This window comes from Erinaceus europaeus, chromosome 7 (genome assembly GCF_950295315.1).
Source record: "Erinaceus europaeus chromosome 7, mEriEur2.1, whole genome shotgun sequence".
Classification (NCBI taxonomy): Eukaryota; Metazoa; Chordata; class Mammalia; order Eulipotyphla; family Erinaceidae; genus Erinaceus; species Erinaceus europaeus.
Window position 1 is genome coordinate 108,748,016 of NC_080168.1, and position 18,082 is coordinate 108,766,097.

At 39.3% G+C, this 18,082-nt stretch overlaps 1 protein-coding gene and 1 pseudogene across 1 annotated transcript; both read right to left on the minus strand.

Annotated features, from left to right (window-relative positions):
* Positions 1–5,314: 5,314 nt before the first annotated feature.
* Positions 5,315–6,241, minus strand: LOC103109214 (olfactory receptor 6C4-like). Its single transcript, XM_007518259.1, has one exon. It carries the CDS (start codon positions 6,239–6,241, stop codon positions 5,315–5,317), a length of 927 nt encoding a protein of 308 aa, XP_007518321.1.
* Positions 6,242–16,792: 10,551 nt separating this feature from the next.
* Positions 16,793–17,731, minus strand: LOC103109215 (olfactory receptor 6C2-like; annotated as a pseudogene).
* Positions 17,732–18,082: the final 351 nt, after the last annotated feature.

Sequence of the window (18,082 nt, forward strand, 5' to 3'; positions counted from 1 at the left end):
TTAATCAGAGAGGCATGACTTACGTGTCTGACTGAATGTGTCTCCATAGAACATACACACTTCAAAGAGAGGGGCAAACAATGGAGTGCCCCCTTAAGGGGCAGAACCCTTTTTATTAGCAAGTTTTACAATCCATCAAGAATTCAAGTTACAAAGGATTTGATTCAGGCAGGAAGAAAGACAAAGTGCAACATGAGGAAACATCTTCAGGATCTGCGAAGTAGTGATTAAATTTTACACATTCTAGATCTCAGCTCAGCATCCCTGTGTCTGTTGTGCCTCAGTGAGCTCTTCTTCTTTCATATATCAGGAGTTAAGCACTAACCCAGGAGCTCTGGCTTCCTGAGAACTTTTATTCTTTAACCACATCTATGCATGGGGAACAAAGCAGACAGGTTACTGGGTCCAAATCCCTTCAGGTACTGAGTTAGGCATTAAGTATACATTAAGTCTGAAATCATCAAGTATCTAGTTAGCATGTTCTGCTACATATATGGACAATTGAATTTATTTTAATTAAATTATTTATTTTCTTTTTTGCCTCCAGGGTTGTTACTGGGGCACAGTGCTGGCACTACAAATTCACTGCTCCTGGTGACCATTTTCTTCTTTTTCCCCCCTTCTATCTTATTCGATAGGACAGAGAGAAATTAAGAGGGGAAGGGTAGGTAGAGAGGGAGAGAAAGACACTGCAGACCTGCTTTACCTGTCATAAAGCATCCCCCCTGAAGCTGGGGGGCAGGGGCTCGAACAGAGTCCGGCAGGTCCTTCTGCATAGTACTATATGCACTGCTTCATCACTTATGAAGCTTCCTCCCATACAGGTGGGGACCAGAGGTTTGAACCTAGGTCCTTCTTCTTCTTCTAGCGTTGGCCCTTCTTCCGTAGCCAGTCAACAGCGTCAGGTTGAGCCGGGTGTAAAGTTTCGAGACCTCCTTTGAATCTGGAGAGGTGGCAGTCATTGACTATGTGGGTCATAGTCTGTCTGTAGCCGCAGGGGCAGTTTGGGTGGTCTCTGGCTCCCCAGCGATGGAACATAGCGGCGCACCGGCCATGGCCTGTTCGATAGCGATTGAGGAGGGCCCAATCATAATGTGCTAGGTCAAAGCCGGGTTGACGCTCACAGGGGTCTGTGATGAGGTGTTTGTTCTTGACCTCAGCTGACTGCCAACTCTGTTTCCAAGAGTTTGGAACAGAGAAGTTCAGTGTAGGCGTAGGGGACCAGATTGGGTGACGAGACGTCAAGCGTTGGACAGGGTGGGCGAAGATATCCGCGTATATTGGCAGGTCCGGTCGAGCGTAGATGTGGGAAATGAAATTAGATGACGCCGCATCCCGACGAATATCTGGCGGGGCGATGTTGCTAAGAACTGGCAGCCATGGAACCGGGATGGAACGGATGGTTCCAGAAATGACCCTCATGGAGGAATATAATTTGGAATCGACCAAGTGGACATGGGGGCTACGGAACCATACTGGGGCACAGTATTCTGCAGTGGAATAGCATAATGCCAGAGATGATGATCGTAGTGTGGAAGCGCTCGCGCCCCATGAGGAGCTGGCCAGTCTTTCAATGATGTGATTCCTCGCGCCCACCTTTGCTGCAGTTTTTATGAGATGTTCGTGAAATGACAGAGTGTGATCGAGAGTAACGCCAAGATAGACTGGCTGGGCTTCATGCCGGATTCTCGTATCGCCAAGCTGCACATTAAGCTCACGCGAGGCCGAGGCATGGTGTAGATGGAAAACAGATGATACCATTTTTGCAGTGCTAGGGATTAGTTGCCATTTTTTACAGTAATCAGATATCAGAGACATGTCTTTCGTGAGTGTTTCCTCGAGGATGTCGAACTTGGATGCCTGAGTTGCACAGCAGATGTCATTGGCGTAGATGAACTTCCTTGAAGAAGTTTCTGGGAGTTCATTGATGTAAATATTAAATAGCATAGGAGCCAGAACAGAGCCCTGGGGGAGGCCACTTGAGACAAGTCTCCATCTGCTAGACTTGTCACCCAGATGCACCCGGAATCTTCTGTTTTGGAGAAGAAATGATATAGTGTTGGCCACCCATGGAGGCAGGCATCTTGAGATCTTGACTAGGAGACCTAGGTCCTTGCTCATTGTAACACATGCACTCAACCAGGTGTGCCACTGTCCAGCCCCTACTTGTACAATTTTTTTTTCAACAAATCAACTTACTTGTTTTAGATTTCAGGAAATTTGAATTAAAGACAGGGAAAGTATTTGATAATATTCAAAAAACTTTTAATTATAAAACCTTAAAGTAATTTATTCACCACTCACAAAGCTTTCTCCCTGCAGATGGGGACTAGGGGCTCGAACCCAGGTCCTTGAACATTAACATATGCACTCAACCAGGTGCACCACCACCTGGCCTCAAAGTAAATTATTAATATAAGCTAGTCCTGCTTCTGTAATATTGAATTATTTTGTTTTAGTTAAATTTCCTATGTTGAACTTTTAAAATATTTATTTATTTTTCCTTTTGTTGCCCCTTTTTATTGTTGTTATAGTTATTATTGTAGTTGTTATTGATGTTGTTGTTGTTGGATAGGACAGAGAGAAATGCTCTGAGAGAGGAGGGGAAGACAGAGAGGGCAAGAGAAAGATAGACACCTGCAGACCTGCTTCACCACCTATGAAGCGACTCCCCTGTAGGTGGGGAGCCAGGGCTCAGACCGGGATCCTTACCCTGGTCCTTGCACTTAGCGCCACGTGCACTTAACCTATGTTGAACTTTTAAACTACTCCTAAATGCATGTTTCTGAAGTGATCTGAGAGCTATATAAACAATGAAAAATTGTGAGGTCAATATTGTGGAGGTGCCAAAGAAGAAACTGTTGGTAGGTATCACATGTTACTTCTCCAGGAAGCTATGGAAGCACTCACTATCTTTGATTAATGTTACATAAACCAAAAAACTGACTTGTGAAAGAATAAAAAAACACACCACATATGAATATAAACTAAATTATTATAGCACTTAACTAAGAGAAACCCAGAATGGACTTAAAATTGGTTTTACCCAACAGAAATGGTAAGTTAGAAGCTAAGTTCCATGAAGGATATAGAAAAACACAAGTCCATTTATGTAAAACTGCATTGTGGAGTAATTGAGAAACATCTTACAGTTATTTGGTACAATATTTGAAAAGAAGAATTCCTCCTATTTAAGAGATGAGGGAAGAGGTTCAGAATAATTAAGTCTTCTGTGCAAGTATCTAGGTTGTATATGCAGATTGTAGACTCAAAATGAAGTTGATGTGACCTTTTATTTTTATTCCCAAGTCTCCTACTTCCAAAATCAAATGAAGAATCTGCTGCGATTACATAAATCTAAGAAACACTTCTATCCCACAGCACCTTTCTATTGCAAAAGTGTTATTTTCTGTAACCAGATCCACATTTTAGCATCTACATAGAAAGCATTGAAGCATTGAAAGTTTCTATTCTCCTATATTTATAGCTATACTCTTTTAAACATTCAAAGTCTCCCATCTGTGAATTTAAAATAAAACTTGGGAATCTTAGAAAACAATCAGGAAATGTTAATTATAGAGAAAATATCAGACAGCACAGACAGTGGGTTACCTTTATGCGAAATGGGACAGTAAACACTTTTAGACAAAATGCGGAAATTTATTAACTTCACTTACAGCTTAAAACCTTTTCTAGTTGTCATTATATTTTTTATTATACATCTAAACCTTTTATTTATTTTAAAGCTATGCATAGCAATGTTTTCTTCCTCCTCATGAAGTCTAATTTTGGTTGCCACTAGAAATAAACTATTTTTGTGACTTCACTGATAAAACCCTCAAAAAATAAAAAAACTTTTACACATATACTATCAATTCTAATAGCTTATCTTCCATCTATCTTCTCTATTTTTCTTTCCTTCCTCACTTCTCTCTCCCTTCCTATTTTCCTTCTTTATTCTTTCTTTCACTTATTCCTCCTCATCCTTACTCATTCATTTCCTTTTCCTACCTCTTCCTCTTCCCTCCTCCTTCATCTACCTGGTGTTTTCTATTGGTAGATTTTACTTCACAATAATACCTACCCTTGATCTGAAGCTACTTCTAAGGGTTTCCTAAATGTGCCTTAAATTATTATGAAAGGAACTCTAAGTCTCACTTTTATCTTTCCTATATTCACTTTCAAACTAATTTTTCTATCTCCCACTTTTCTTTTTAGGGCTTGAGTCTATTTGTGCACTAATAAATGCTTCTATATATTTTTTCACTTGTGACTTGAAACTAAAACTAACTAAATTCAACTAAGTTGTGGTTATTAATCTCACATATAAAATTTTCATTAGTGGCTTTGTCAGTCACGGATTCTTCCTAGTCATCGGACTTTCTCATTGATGCAAATCAAATGGCTTGAATCCACATTTTGGCTGTGTTCCAACTATTTCTCTATCCTGGTAAGTAGTGGTGAAATCTGCTTGAATACTATATATCATCCACTGTGTGCCACCCATTTTTCTATTAAAAGTAGACCTATCCTCTCCTTAAAATGGATTTGATAATGGGTTTTTTCAATAATGTCTGCTAACTTCTTAATTATAACAAATATCATCGTTGCTTATCATCAAAGTTGTTACCATACAACTTTCTTGGCTCTCAGTTTGTCACCTTACAAATGAAATGTCCCATTAACACAATAGTTGAATTTGCTTTGGATCTTTTAAAAATGTGATATTATTGCTTTACTGCAATGCTATTTAACAATTTAAATGATAATTTATTAGTTTTATATATTTCCTTGATAATAGATAGGAGGTGCCTAGAATTATAAACTAGCTTTCTCATATTCTTTTTCCTTTTTGCAGTTTTAAAAATTATTTTTAAAAATTTCTTTGTTGGAGGATTAGTGGTTTACAGTAGACAGTAAAATGCAATAGTTTGTACATGTGTAACATTTCCCAGTTTTTCATATCAGTTCAACCTCCACTAGGTCTTACTGTCCCATCATGTTCCAGGACCTGAGCCCTACCCCTAACCCCAGAGTCTTTTACTTTGGTGCAGTACACCAATAAATAATTTTTATTAGTTATTTAATGATGATTGATGATATTGTGGTATAAGACAGTAGAATTCCATACAGTTCCCACCACCAGATTTCCATATCCTCTTCCCTCCATTGGAAGTTTCCTCATTCTTTATCCCTTAGGTCATATTTCTTATATTCTGTTTTCAAGATCAAGCATATTACTTGAAGCATAGCAGACACTGAAGATATGTACTAGAACATTTGTTAAACTTTTTTCATAATTAAGTTCTGATTATTAATTGTTCACGATTCTTTTAACTGTGTTTTTAAAAGATTGCTTCACCTGCTGATTCCTTAGAGTATAAATAAAGGGGTTCAACAAGGGGCTAACTGAAGTCATGAGCAGGGATATTTCCTTGTCAAAGTTACCTCCTTTCTTTGGTGAGGGACTAATGTATAAGAAGAGGCAGCTGCCATAAGACAGGGAGATGACAATCATGTGGGAGGAACAAGTGGAAAAGGCTTTTGTCCTCTGCTGGGCAGAGGGGATCCTCAGAATGGTCTTGATAATGTATGTGTAAGAAAGTGTCACCAGTGCCAGAGTCACCACCAGAGTCAGAACTGCCAGGAAAATGACTGTTATTTCTAATAGGCTTGTGTCTGAGCAGGCAATCTTCAGCAGCGGTCTGTAGTCACAGTAATATTGATTTAGCACATTTGTGCCACAGAAATCCACTTGGCTCATCAGGATGATTGGGGGTACTATAGTTACAAAGCCTCCCATCCAAGACAGGAGCACAAGCTGTATGCAGACCCTGCTGCTCATGATGGTCATGTAGTGCAGGGGTTTGCAGATGGCCACATAGCGGTCATAGGACATAGAAGCCAGGAGGTAAAACTCTGTCCCTCCAAGGAGGATAGCAAAGAAATACTGAGTGAAGCATCCAGCAAAACTGATGGTTTTATGACCTGTTGCTAAGCTGGTCAGAAGTCTGGGAATAAAAATGGATGTGAAGGAAACTTCTAAGAAAGCAAAATTCCTGAGGAAAAAGTACATGGGGGTCTTGAGGTGTGGATCTACTAGAGTGAGTATGATGATAGTCAGGTTTCCCAGGACACTTAGTAGGTAGGCGAGGAATAGCAAGGCGAATGTTACCACTTGGAGATCAGGTTGATTTGTGAGACCGAGCAGGATAAACTCAGTAAATGTTTGATTTTTCATAGTTGACCTTTATTGATTAAAGAAAAAAAGGGAAAATCAATGATGAAAACCCATGAGTTTCTCATAGTAAGAGAAATTCATTATGATTAATGGAATCAAGTCACCCTATCATCCTTCACCTACTTTTCCTAGAGTTCTACTGTATTTTGCTTTGATTCTTTGGAAGCCCCCGATGCAAGTAAATTTACTTATTTATCATCATTATTGTTTTTTCTCCAAGGTTATCGCTGGGGCGTGGTGCCAGCACTACAAATCCATGTCTTCTGGTGGTCTCCCCCCCCCATTTTTAAAAAACTTTGAATAGGGCGGAGAGAAATTAAGAGGGGAGGGGGATAAAGAGAGTAAGAAAGGAAGATCAACACTTGTAGACCTGTTTCGTACCTTGTGAAGCATCCCCCCTGCAGGTGGGGAGCCGGGGGCTTGAACATGGATTCTTGCTCAGGTCCTTGGGTTTAGTATTATGTACACTTAACCAGGTGCATTACCCTCCAGCCCCATTGAAAGTGAATTTATATTCATAAATTCCTTGAAGTTTTTTTTCTCAAGTTGACTCAGTATGGAATTAAAAAAAAACATTTTTTTTGAGGGGCTAGTAGATTCCAGTGCAGTTGTTGACACATTGGTACAATTTCTCATCTCTTCAGATGGTTGTCTGCAGAACACTCTCACGCCCATCTTAGGTCCTTTTCCATCATTATGCACTAGGACTCCCAACGCTGTCTCCACCCCAGTTCTGTTCTCCTTCCTCAAGTTTTCTTCTTTGGTGCAATACACCCATCCAGTCCAAGTTTCTCTTTTTGTTCTTTTTCTGTCCTTGTTTCTTAAGTACCTCCTATATCAGTTCGACATGCTCAACAGAGAAAGGTCATACAAAATGACCTCATGCTGTCTTTTGTTAGGAAATGTTTATATATTTCCTACATCTAAATATGTAATTTGTATTTTAAAATTTTATTTCACTTATATTTTACTTTTGTGTTATTAGTAGAAATAATTTCCCCATATTCATTTATTATCTTTGTGCATTATCCTTAATATACTACCTGATACTTCACTGTGTGGTTGTAATGTTACATAATTCCTTTACAGTCTAATTCCCTCTTTTAGTAACCCGTGGAAATATTCTGAGTACTGATAATTATATGGACCCTAAATCCAAAACTGATTTTTTTTGGCTACATTCCCACATTTTTCAGATCAGTATCTATATGAGTTTTTATAGTTCTGAAACTTTTGTTTTTAGATTTTTCTTACTATATCAGTCTTTTGCCTTAGTTGGGACTCACCCATTATGAAATATTAGTATTCATAGGCATTAAACCTTTGATTCTTTGCAATATTCAGAAAACTCTGGACAATGATTTGACACACCACTGAAAAAAAGGTACCATGGCAGCCCTAGAACGCATCTTTTAAAATGTATTAGTTCAAAGGTTGAGGATTTCCGAGTATCATCTAGGAGAAGGATTTAATTAAACCTCACAATAATTTCCACTGATTTTAGAGCACTATAAACATGAAGTTGATAACATTACTATTGATTAGAGCTGTCCTTTATAGGAAAATCTGTGGTTCAAAGGGAGGAATTTGTAATATTTTGCAAATATTATATGTTTAGTAATATATATATATATGCTATTTCCCCCCTACATATCTATATAAAGGCATTGGAAGAATGACATGCTAGGAACTAAGTATATGCATGTTTAGAATAATAATATACCAAAGGCCAATGCCATATGATATATATGTATATATCTATTTATATATATATGTATACTTTTTTAAAGTGGTGTATAGTGTTCTAAGTAAATATAAGGAAGCCTCAGCTAAGCTTTGATACCGGGTGGATTAGGTATATTAAATGCATTTTGACTTAAACTTTCAGTCTTAGATGGATTAATTGGGATGTAACCCCATTCATTAGTTGAGGAAGATCTGTATTTTCAGGTATCAGTTAATATAATCTTCCCATGACAGCCAGACATAAATTTTGAGGGATCAGGTTATGTTAAACTCTCATTTGGTTTTCTCTGGGTCTGTCACTTCCCTGGTTGGACTTACCTGTCATCTTTACTAGTGGCTTTGAATTTTGTTCCAAAATTTCATAGTGAAAGAATTTCATCGTCCATGTTCACATAGTGATAATATCAGTGATACTGGTTACTGGAACAATAACATGCAGTCTAAATGCTGGTATAGTCTATTTGCTGGTTATAAAAATGATTTGAAGGTGAGATGTCACATGTGACTGTACAAACAGGAGAAATTAGTGCATTCTTTATATTGCTTGATCGACCTTATTTGAGTTACCAAACCTTATAAGGCATAATTAAAGAAAAAGTGAGCTAGGTATCTGTCTCAATCCAAATAATTGTAGAAAAGTAGCTGTGATAGAATTTTGAGAGGCTGTTTCAGACTGGTGACCACATTTTCTGTTCTTTGATAAATTGTCCTGCTGTTCTTAGCAGCCAGGACATGAACTTTACAGACTGTGACTGTTCCTTTGAGAGCAGGCACATGGGAATCAATTTTCAGAAGGCACTAAAGATGCCCTGTGGACTCATGTTCAAAAGGTGATAATGAATATTAATTGTTGACAGCCTGTGAGCAAGTTGTGAAAATATGCCTAGAGAAGAAAGTTTAGGGAGATTATGTTCAATTGTGCAATAAGAGAGAGACATTAGATCAGTGGGTTGAGGTGTGTGGGGATGTGTTGAAAATTATCACATGGTCATCACTGAAATGTACCACTAGTTCCACATTCATATTTTACACACATGTGCACACACACACATATTTTTTTTTGACAGGGCTGGACAGTGGCTCACCTAGTTGAGTGCACACATTACCATGTGTAAGGAGGTGAGTTTGAGCCCTTGCTCTCCACCTGCAGGGAGGGACACTTCATGAAGCAAGTCTTCAGGTGTCTGTCTTTCTCTCTCCCTTTATACCTTTCCCTTTCTTTTCAGTTTCTCTCTGTCCCATCAAATAAAACAGAAAGGAAAAAAAGAGGAGGTGGGTGGGAATGGCTAATGGGAATTGTGGATTTGTAATGCAGGCACCAAACCCCAGCCATAGCCCTAGTGGTAATAAAAAAAAAAAAAGAGAGACTGACAGAATGAGAGGGAGAGCAGTAAGGGAAGGGGGAGGGACACATCATAGCACCCACAATTACTGAAGCTTCTCTTAATGCTGTGAGGGCCGTACTTGAACCTAGTTTGTACACATGGCTAAGTAGCACACTAAGTGAGCTATTTTGATGATACCTGAAAATATTTAATAAACTGCTTTTCTAAGATCAACACCATTAGGAATACTTTTTTGCATGTGAGTGGACAGCTTGCACTTGAAAATTTATTAAAACTCAAATCACTTTTCAAATTGGGACTAAATCCTGCGTCTAATGTTCTCACCAAATAAAAACAGTATTTGATTTTCTGTTCAATGCTTTATTCTTGTTCACTACTTGATATTAGAATAATACATTACAGGGGGCCAAGGCGGTAGCTCGCCAGGTTAAGCACACGGACCGGCCTAGGGATCTCAGTTCTAGCCACCAACTGCCCACCTGCAGGGGGGTCGCTATGCAAGAGGTGAGGCAGGTTTGCAGGTGTCTACCTTTCTCTCCCCCTCGTCTTCCCCTCCTCTTGATTTCTCTCTGTCCTATCCAATAACAATGACAGCAATAATGGCAACAGCAACAACAACAACAAAATGAAAAAGGTAGCCTCCAGGAGCAGTGGATTCCTATTGTAGGCACAGAGCCCCGGTGATAACCCTGGAGGCAAAATAAACAAATAAATAAATAATACATTATGACGATGATTGTTCTGACACACTTAATATGAAAACATGTTCCGAATTTCATGTTTATTTTTCTCCTGATGCTGACTTTAATACAGTCATGTTAATCAATTTAAGTTTCTTCTTCTTCTTTTTTTTTTTGTCTCCAGGGTTATTGTTGGGGCTCGGTGCCTGCACTACGAAATCTTTTGCTCCTGGTGGTTATTTTTCCTTTTTCTTTTTGTTGGATAGAACAAAGAGAAGTCGAGAGGAAATGGGAAGCAGAGAGGGGGAGAGAAAGACAGATACCTGCAGACCTGCTTCACTGCCTGTGAAGTGACCCCCCCCACAGGTAGAGAGCAGGGGGCTTGAACCGGGACCCTTGCACTTTGTACCATGTGCGCTTAACCCGGTGAGCCACCACCTGACCCCCTCTTCTTCATTTCATAACTACTTCTGTGGTTGGAATATAGATTATTTTCAGTGTTTCCTGCTTTTTTGTTTCTTAATAAAATGTATTATTAATGTCTTCCACATTTTGCACAAATCTAAAGTATAAAAACTATGTGGTTTGGTAAACATTTAACACTTTTTATAAAGAATTTGATAACAGCTTGTATTTATATTGTTCTACATGCTATTCAGTTTACTTTTATTTTATTTTTTGCCACTAGGGTTATCACTGGGGTTTGGTGCTGGCATTACAAATCTACTGCTCTTGGCAGTCCTTTTTTTCCTGCTATATTTGATAGGACAGGACAGAGAGAAATTGAGAAAGGAGAGGATATAGAGAGAAAGAGAGACACCTGTAGACCTGCTCACCGCTCTTGAAACATCTCCTCTGAAGGTGGAAAGTAATGGCTTGAACCCAAGTCCTTGAGCATATTGATACACGTGCTTAACCAGTGTGCTGCAGCCAGCTCTCCCTTAATGCCATTCAAAAACTTCTTTACAGTGCTGACATACTTATCATGAAGTTTTACATTTATTTAATTGATGGAGCACTCCTATCAAGCTTTTCATTTTTGAAGTGTGTTCTAGTGCCTCTGAGTCCTAGAACAATCATTTTTTGGTGTTTATTACAGATACCACAGTGATCACCTCCCATCAAGAGACTCGAATACTCTTTCTTATACCTGGTGATCATTATGTATTTCTTTTAAGAAACATTTATTTAGTTCTTTTGCATAGTAGAAATGGATTAGTGTGACCAGCAGGTGGTAAAGAGTAGAACGGATTGGACTCCTAGTGATGCTCTGGTCCTCCTTTCCCCTCTGTACGCCTTCCCACTTCTGTTTCCTTTTACTTAATAATAAAGCAAATCTTTAAGAACTAGATTACTGAGGGCCAGGCGGTGGAGCAGCTGGTTGAGTGCACACATGACCTATGCACAAGTACCCTGGTTGGAGCCCCTGCTTCCCAGTGCAAAGGGAACTCTTCATGAGCAGTGAAGATGATCTACAGGTATCTCTCTGTTTCCTCCCCTTTCTATCTTCCCTTCCCCTCTCAGTTTCTCTCTGCTTTATCTTATAAAGCAGAAAGAAAAAGGAAACAAAAATATGGCTACTGGTAACAGTGGATTCGTAGTACTGGCACTAAGCCCCAGTGATAACCTTGGTGGCAATTTAAACAAAAGATTATTTGGCCCAGCCCAATAACTCATTTGGATAGTACTATACAGTTTAAAGTTGTGGTTTTTTTACTTGTTCTCAGACTGTAGCCCATTTTCTGAATATCCTTTCCTGGATATCTGAGCTTGTTCTTATTGCTAACCTTGGAAATATGCTCCACAAGACAGCTAGCTGTAGAGTGAGGGAGGTACAGTTTGGCACACAGGTTGTTGTCCATGGGGACAGCTGGGAGGATCCTCAAGTGATATCTCATAGCAGGTTGTGAATGGGCTTCCTGCTGAAGTCCTGAATGAAGCCATCAGAAACTGAACTCTTTTAGTGCCCTTTGATATTCTTTGATATTCTCATCTGCCTCTTTTTTTTATTTCATTTCTTTTTAATATTTTATTTATTTATTTTTGGATAGAGAGACATTTTTAGAGGGGAGGGGTAGATAGAGAGGGAAAGAGACAGAGAGAATCTGCAGTCCTGCTTCACCACTTGTGAAGCTTTCCCTCTGCAGGTGGGGACCAGGGGCTTGAACCTGGATCCTTGTGCACTGTGATGTGTGCACTTAATCAAGTATGCCACTGTCTGGCCCCCTGCCTCTTTCTTAAACTCCTTCCTGCTCTACCACCAATGCTTTAGCTCCTGCTTTAATACCTGACTGCTGTGGGAGAGAGACGTGCATCTTTAATATCTTTCTGCTCAGCTGGGGAAGTTTTAGTGCTCACTCATCACTCTTCCTTACCTTCAGGGGAGGAGTCCCTGGCCTTCTCTTTCTCTGTGCTATGCTGCCTTGGGGAAAGGAGCAATTCTTGCAAACTTCTTTTCTATTCCAGCATGTGCAAACTCCAAGCTTTTCCCCCCTTCTCCAATAGAGCGAAAGAACATCTTCCATAAAGACCTATAGCAGACATCTGCCTAAGTTATTATTTCCCAGGTGCTCCTTGGCGGTGACTGAAAGGAGCTGGAGCCTGTTCCCAGACTCTTGCTGGCTCCACAGTCTTTTTGGTGAATCTTTCTATTAATCACTGCATAGTGAATAAAACTGCCCCCGCCCTATCTCTTGGAATATGGTACAAATCCCATAGCTTCTTCAGAGCTCTTGTTTATGGATAAATGTCAATTTTCTTAAAATAAGAAAATTCAAGGTGTTTTATGCCATCATGACATTGATAGCATCCTCCTTATCTCTTCTATTTCTTGACTTCTAGACACATGTATTCTGGCTGTGGAGGAAACAGCACCTGGTAGTGCTTTCTGATTCTAAGGCTATACTATATCCTGTCAGAAGGATGATTTTTAGGTATAACCTCACAAATAGTTTCCTGATTTTATCTTCAAAAAGTCATTTCACCTTCCAGTTAGACCTGCCATTTCTGAGTGATGAGGTGTGTACCAAGACTAATTTGGTTAATTTAATAGATTTGTGTTAATTGCTGTGCTTTCTTTGCTAAGAAGTATTTTGATCAGATGCAATGTAGTGTATATGTTGTGCTGGTGTTTTATTTAATTTATTATTATTATTATTATTATTAATTATTATTATTATTATTTGCCTCCAGTTGCTGGGACTCAGTGCTGGCACTACAAATCCACTTCTCCTGGCGGCAGTCCCCCCTTTTTTATTGGTTAGGACAGAGAGAGAGGTTGAGAGAGGAGGGGGAGACAGAGAGGAAGAGAGAAAGATAGAAACCTGCAGACCTGCTTCACCACTTGTGAAGTGTCCCTCCTGCACATAGGGAGCTGGGGGCTTGAACCTGGTTCTTTGTGCTGGTCTTTGTGCTTAGTACTATGTGTGCTTAACCGAGTGTGCCACCACCTAGCCCCATTGGGTTGGTGTTTTCTATACTCTATGAATCATGAACAGTAGTACCAGAAAAGCATCATAAGCAGGGTAGAAAAAAATTATGTGTCCAAAAATATAAGTTCATTCTAGCAAGTATGAGTCTCTGACCTCTGTATATATATTCATTTAATCATCTTTAGAATTTGTAATCCAGGAGTTGGGCGGTAGTGCAGCAGGTTAAGTGCACGAGGCACGAAGAGCAAGCACTGGCATTAAGGATCCCAGTTCGTGCCCCTGGCTCCCCACCTGCAGGGCAGTCACAGGCAGTGAAGCAGGTCTGCAGGTGTCTTTCTCTCCCCCTCTTTGTCTTCCCCTCCTCTCTCTATTTCTCTCTGTCCTATCCAGCAATGACGACATCAATAACAACAATAACTACAACAACAATGAAAAACAAGGGCAACAAAAGGGAATAAATAAATAAATAAATATTAAAAATCATTTGTAATCCATTATTTATACATAGTCTACTTGTTAAAGGTCTCAATATTGTGAGTTAGTATACATATACTTGTGTTGTCATCTTTATAATATGTAATCTATTATGGAGTCAGATTGTTAAAACTCTCAATATTGAAGAGTTGACGTGGTAAATAAAATGTAGTGACATGAAGTAGCTGGTAAGATATATCTAGTATTTAAGAAATAGGGAGGAAATACTGCCTGTAAGAACAAGGGAGTGGGATGGTGTGGTGATTATAGATTGCATTGATGCTCCCGTGTCATACAGGGAGTGAAAGAAACAAGAAAGATCAAGCTTTCATTAGCGGGGAAAAAATGCCAGGTGCAGTTTGGGGCAAGTCCAAGTGGAAAAAACAAAGTGCAGTTTTGTGGGGTTGAAGAGACAAAGCCACACCTTTGATAATAAATAACTCCTGAAGTTCCAGTGCACTCTCTAGCTAGATACAGAGTGTCTGACCATGGGGTAACAACTGAATACACTTTTGGAACTGCCTGTCCAGAGGCTGGTTCTGACAAACCATGTTTAAGAGACTGAGCGGGTTGGTATCAATCTATAATAAAATGCACATGGTACATATAGGATTGAGCCAGTACTTCTGTTGTATGATGGGGACTGGGATGACTGTGTGTGGCATCCAGGCCATACACTTTAACTGTTGTTAAGCAGAAAAGGCCATTCAGTCATAAGGCAGGAAGGCCTGGGCAAATATTTTTCTCTTTCTTCCTTTTTATAATTTCATTTTTCATACGGTTTCACTATTTGCAGTGCCCAATGAACATTAAATGCCTACTTTATTTTAGCTTTCATAACAATCTTCAATTATGCCTCCTTTCCCTCATTTTACTGTTTTTGTATACATAATCTTTTCTTATTATGTCTTATCAGAGAGAATTAACCATACCACTGTGTTAAGGAATGGGAAAAGACAAAAAGAAACCACTCCGTGTCTATACTAGGTGGAAGAGTCTTGACATGGAAAGATGAATCTTGTTTGATAGGATAACTTTGGAGCTAACGTATTAAGAGCATTCTTTTGTTTCTCAGAGTCTCAGCTTAATGAGAATACAAGTAAAGAGGTAAAAAGCAGACAATGTAGATGCTCCACAAAGCTGGCAGCCTGTGCTTTCTCTAGTGATATATGAAAAAGGATTTCATGTATCCAGTGAGCAAACTGTAAATGGATTGGTGGAGTGAGGATTCATGTCTCCTAATGTGATTCTTAATGCAGGAAAACACACATTCAGTCTTTTCCTCTAGTACCAGGTATATGGAGATTACTAATCCATTTTGGTCCAATATTTTATTATAAAAATAGCTTGGAATCACTCCTTAAGTATCACAGTGATTTTTTTTTTGTGTGTGTTTTCTGGTGCTTTGCTAACTCAGCTACTTTGCTACATAGTCGCTCATGTCTTGAGATTTAGAAGTGACAAGGCTGTGAAAAGATCTGTTTGAGTTGGTGGTAGAAAATACAAGAGCAACCCGGGTTTTCTGACTCCTGGCACAGCTTATGTCTTCCTAGAGTGTCAGACAGGTAATGGGAAATTATTATAAAATTAGTGAGGAAGAGGAGCTAAGTTGGAAAGGGAAAATATGTATTTATAATTCCTTTTTATTCATTGGTTAAATTTGTAAGCTTTTGTGATTGAGGTTGAATCTTTCTCTTTGTACCTAGAAAAACCATTATAGTCATTAACTTGGATAACAGAACAGAATGCAAGTATAAAGCTGTCACATATGTTCCATCCTTCCTATTAAACTCTTTAAAAAATCTGTCAAGCTGCGATTTCAAAAAGGGTAAAAAGCACATATATACACATGTACACACCGATAATAAGAATGTGGAAAGCTGTTTAGAAAGAGATTGAGTCTTTATTAAAAGAAGTTGTAAAAATTTTAGGCAAATAAAATTACAGGAATGTTTAAATCTACATTTACATCTCCCTGAAAAGTGGGAGAATTAGAATAAGAAATTTCATAAAACAGGACTGTAAGAGAGTCATTCCTGCAGACACAGTTATTTAGCACTGATGTTTATGGGGAAGTTGAGACTCAGTGCAGAACATATTAGTCAGTTTAAGAGGGACATTTGAGCACCAAAATGATAACACTTTAATGCTGCCTACATTTCTTGGTTTTATAAGTGGTAACCGGTTTATTGTTTTAAATGCTCTGGGGAACCAATGTGCCGTGGTGAAGGAGGACCTCATTTTGTTGTGGGACAGGTGCAGACACTTATTATAGAAGGATGAGAAATTGTACCCATGTGGCAACAACTGTTTTGTAAATAGTTATTCCCCTAATAGGGGTCTGGGCGATAGCGGAGCAGCTTAAGTCACAAGGTGTGATCCGGTTTGAGCCCCTGGCTCCCCACCTGCTGGGGGGGGGGGTCCACTTCCCAAGTGGTGAAACAGGTCTACAGGTGTCTATCTTTCTCTCCCCCCTCTGTCTTCTCCTCTTCTCTTGATTTTTCTCTGTCATATACGGCAGCAATAACAATAATAATAATAACAACAATGATAAACAACAAGGGCAACAAAAAGGGAAAAAATAGCTTCCAGGAGTAGTGGATTCATAATGCAGACACCGAGCGCCAATGATAACCCTGGAGGGGAAAAATTATTCTCCTCATAAGACATAAAAAATTTGCCTCAAACTTGATTCCATTTATTTCTGAGGATAAATTGAGCTAAAAAAGACCAATCAATACCTTTATCAATATTGACCTCTAGATGTGACAAGATTCAGTTGTTTTGTAAAATTATGACTACGGTAGAATGAGGGAAAACAGACTGAATATAGACACTTCTCTTATAGTTTGCCATTTTGTCCTCAGTTACACTTTAGTGTTTTGAGATGGAAGCAATCCTTTTGAGCATGTCTTTGAAAGCTTGCACCACTTGTTTGTTCCTCAGAGTATAAATGAAGGGATTCATTACAGGGGCAACAGAGGTGGTGAGCACTGACACTACCTTATTAACAGCTACACCTTCTTTTGCAGACGGTTTGATATAGATGAAAATGCAACTTCCATAAGTGATAGAAACCACAATTATATGGGAAGAACAAGTAGAAAAAGCTTTTTTCCTTTGCTGGACAGAAGGGAATCTGAGAATGGTCCTGATGATGTATGTATAGGACATAATTACACACACCAAGGTGAATATGAGGACCAACACAGCCAGGACCAAGACAAATCACTCTAAAAACTCTGTGTCTGAGCAGGTGATCTTCAGGATGGGAGCAGCATCACAGCCGAAATGATCTATGACATTGGAGTTACAAAACTCAAGCTCAAATCCCATGCCAAATGGTGGGATGACAATGATCAGAGCGATCACATAGCAACCGATAAGGAACTTGATGCAGACCCTGTTGTTCATGATGGTCATGTAGTGCAGGGGTTTGCAGATGGCCACATAGCGGTCATAGGACATGGCTGTCAGGAGAAAAAACTCAGCTATACCCAGAACAATAACAAAAAATAACTGAGTGGCACACGCATTGTAGGTAACAGTATTGTCCCCAGATGCCATGGTGTAGAGAAATCTGGGAATGCAGACTGTTGTAAATGAGACTTCCAAGATGGAGAAATTTCGCAGGAAAAAATACATGGGCGTTTTAAGGTGAGAGTCTATCAGGGTGAGAGTGATGATGGTCAAATTCCCTACAATACTCAGCAAGTAGGTTAGAAACAAGAAGAGAAAAAGCAGAATCTGTAGATTTGGGTCATCTGTCAATCCTACTAGGATGAAAGTTGTTATTGCAGTGTAATTTCTCATCACTGACTCCTGACAGTGTCTTGGTCTGTGGGTATAAATAAGTGCAAAATTAAATCAGATAAAGAGACTTGAGTGTGAGTTAGCAGTTGAGTGAGATAAACATGTCAGTTAGATGAAGATTTACTTTTTAAAAATTTTTTATTTAAGAAAGGAGACGTTAACAAAACCATAGGATAGGAGGGGTATAACTCCACACAATTCCCACCACCCAATCTCCATATCCCCTCCCCTCCCCAAAAGCTTTTCTATTCTCTATCCCTCTGGGAGTATGGACCTAGGGTCGTTGTGGTTTTCAGAAGGTGGAAAGTCTGGCTTCTCTAATTGCTAAGACTTACTTTTTTTTGATGTTAG

Coding starts and splice junctions, on each gene's coding strand:
- LOC103109214 (XM_007518259.1), bottom strand. CDS start 6,241: ATGAAAAATCAAACATTTACTGAGTTTATCCTGCTCGGTCTCACAAAT.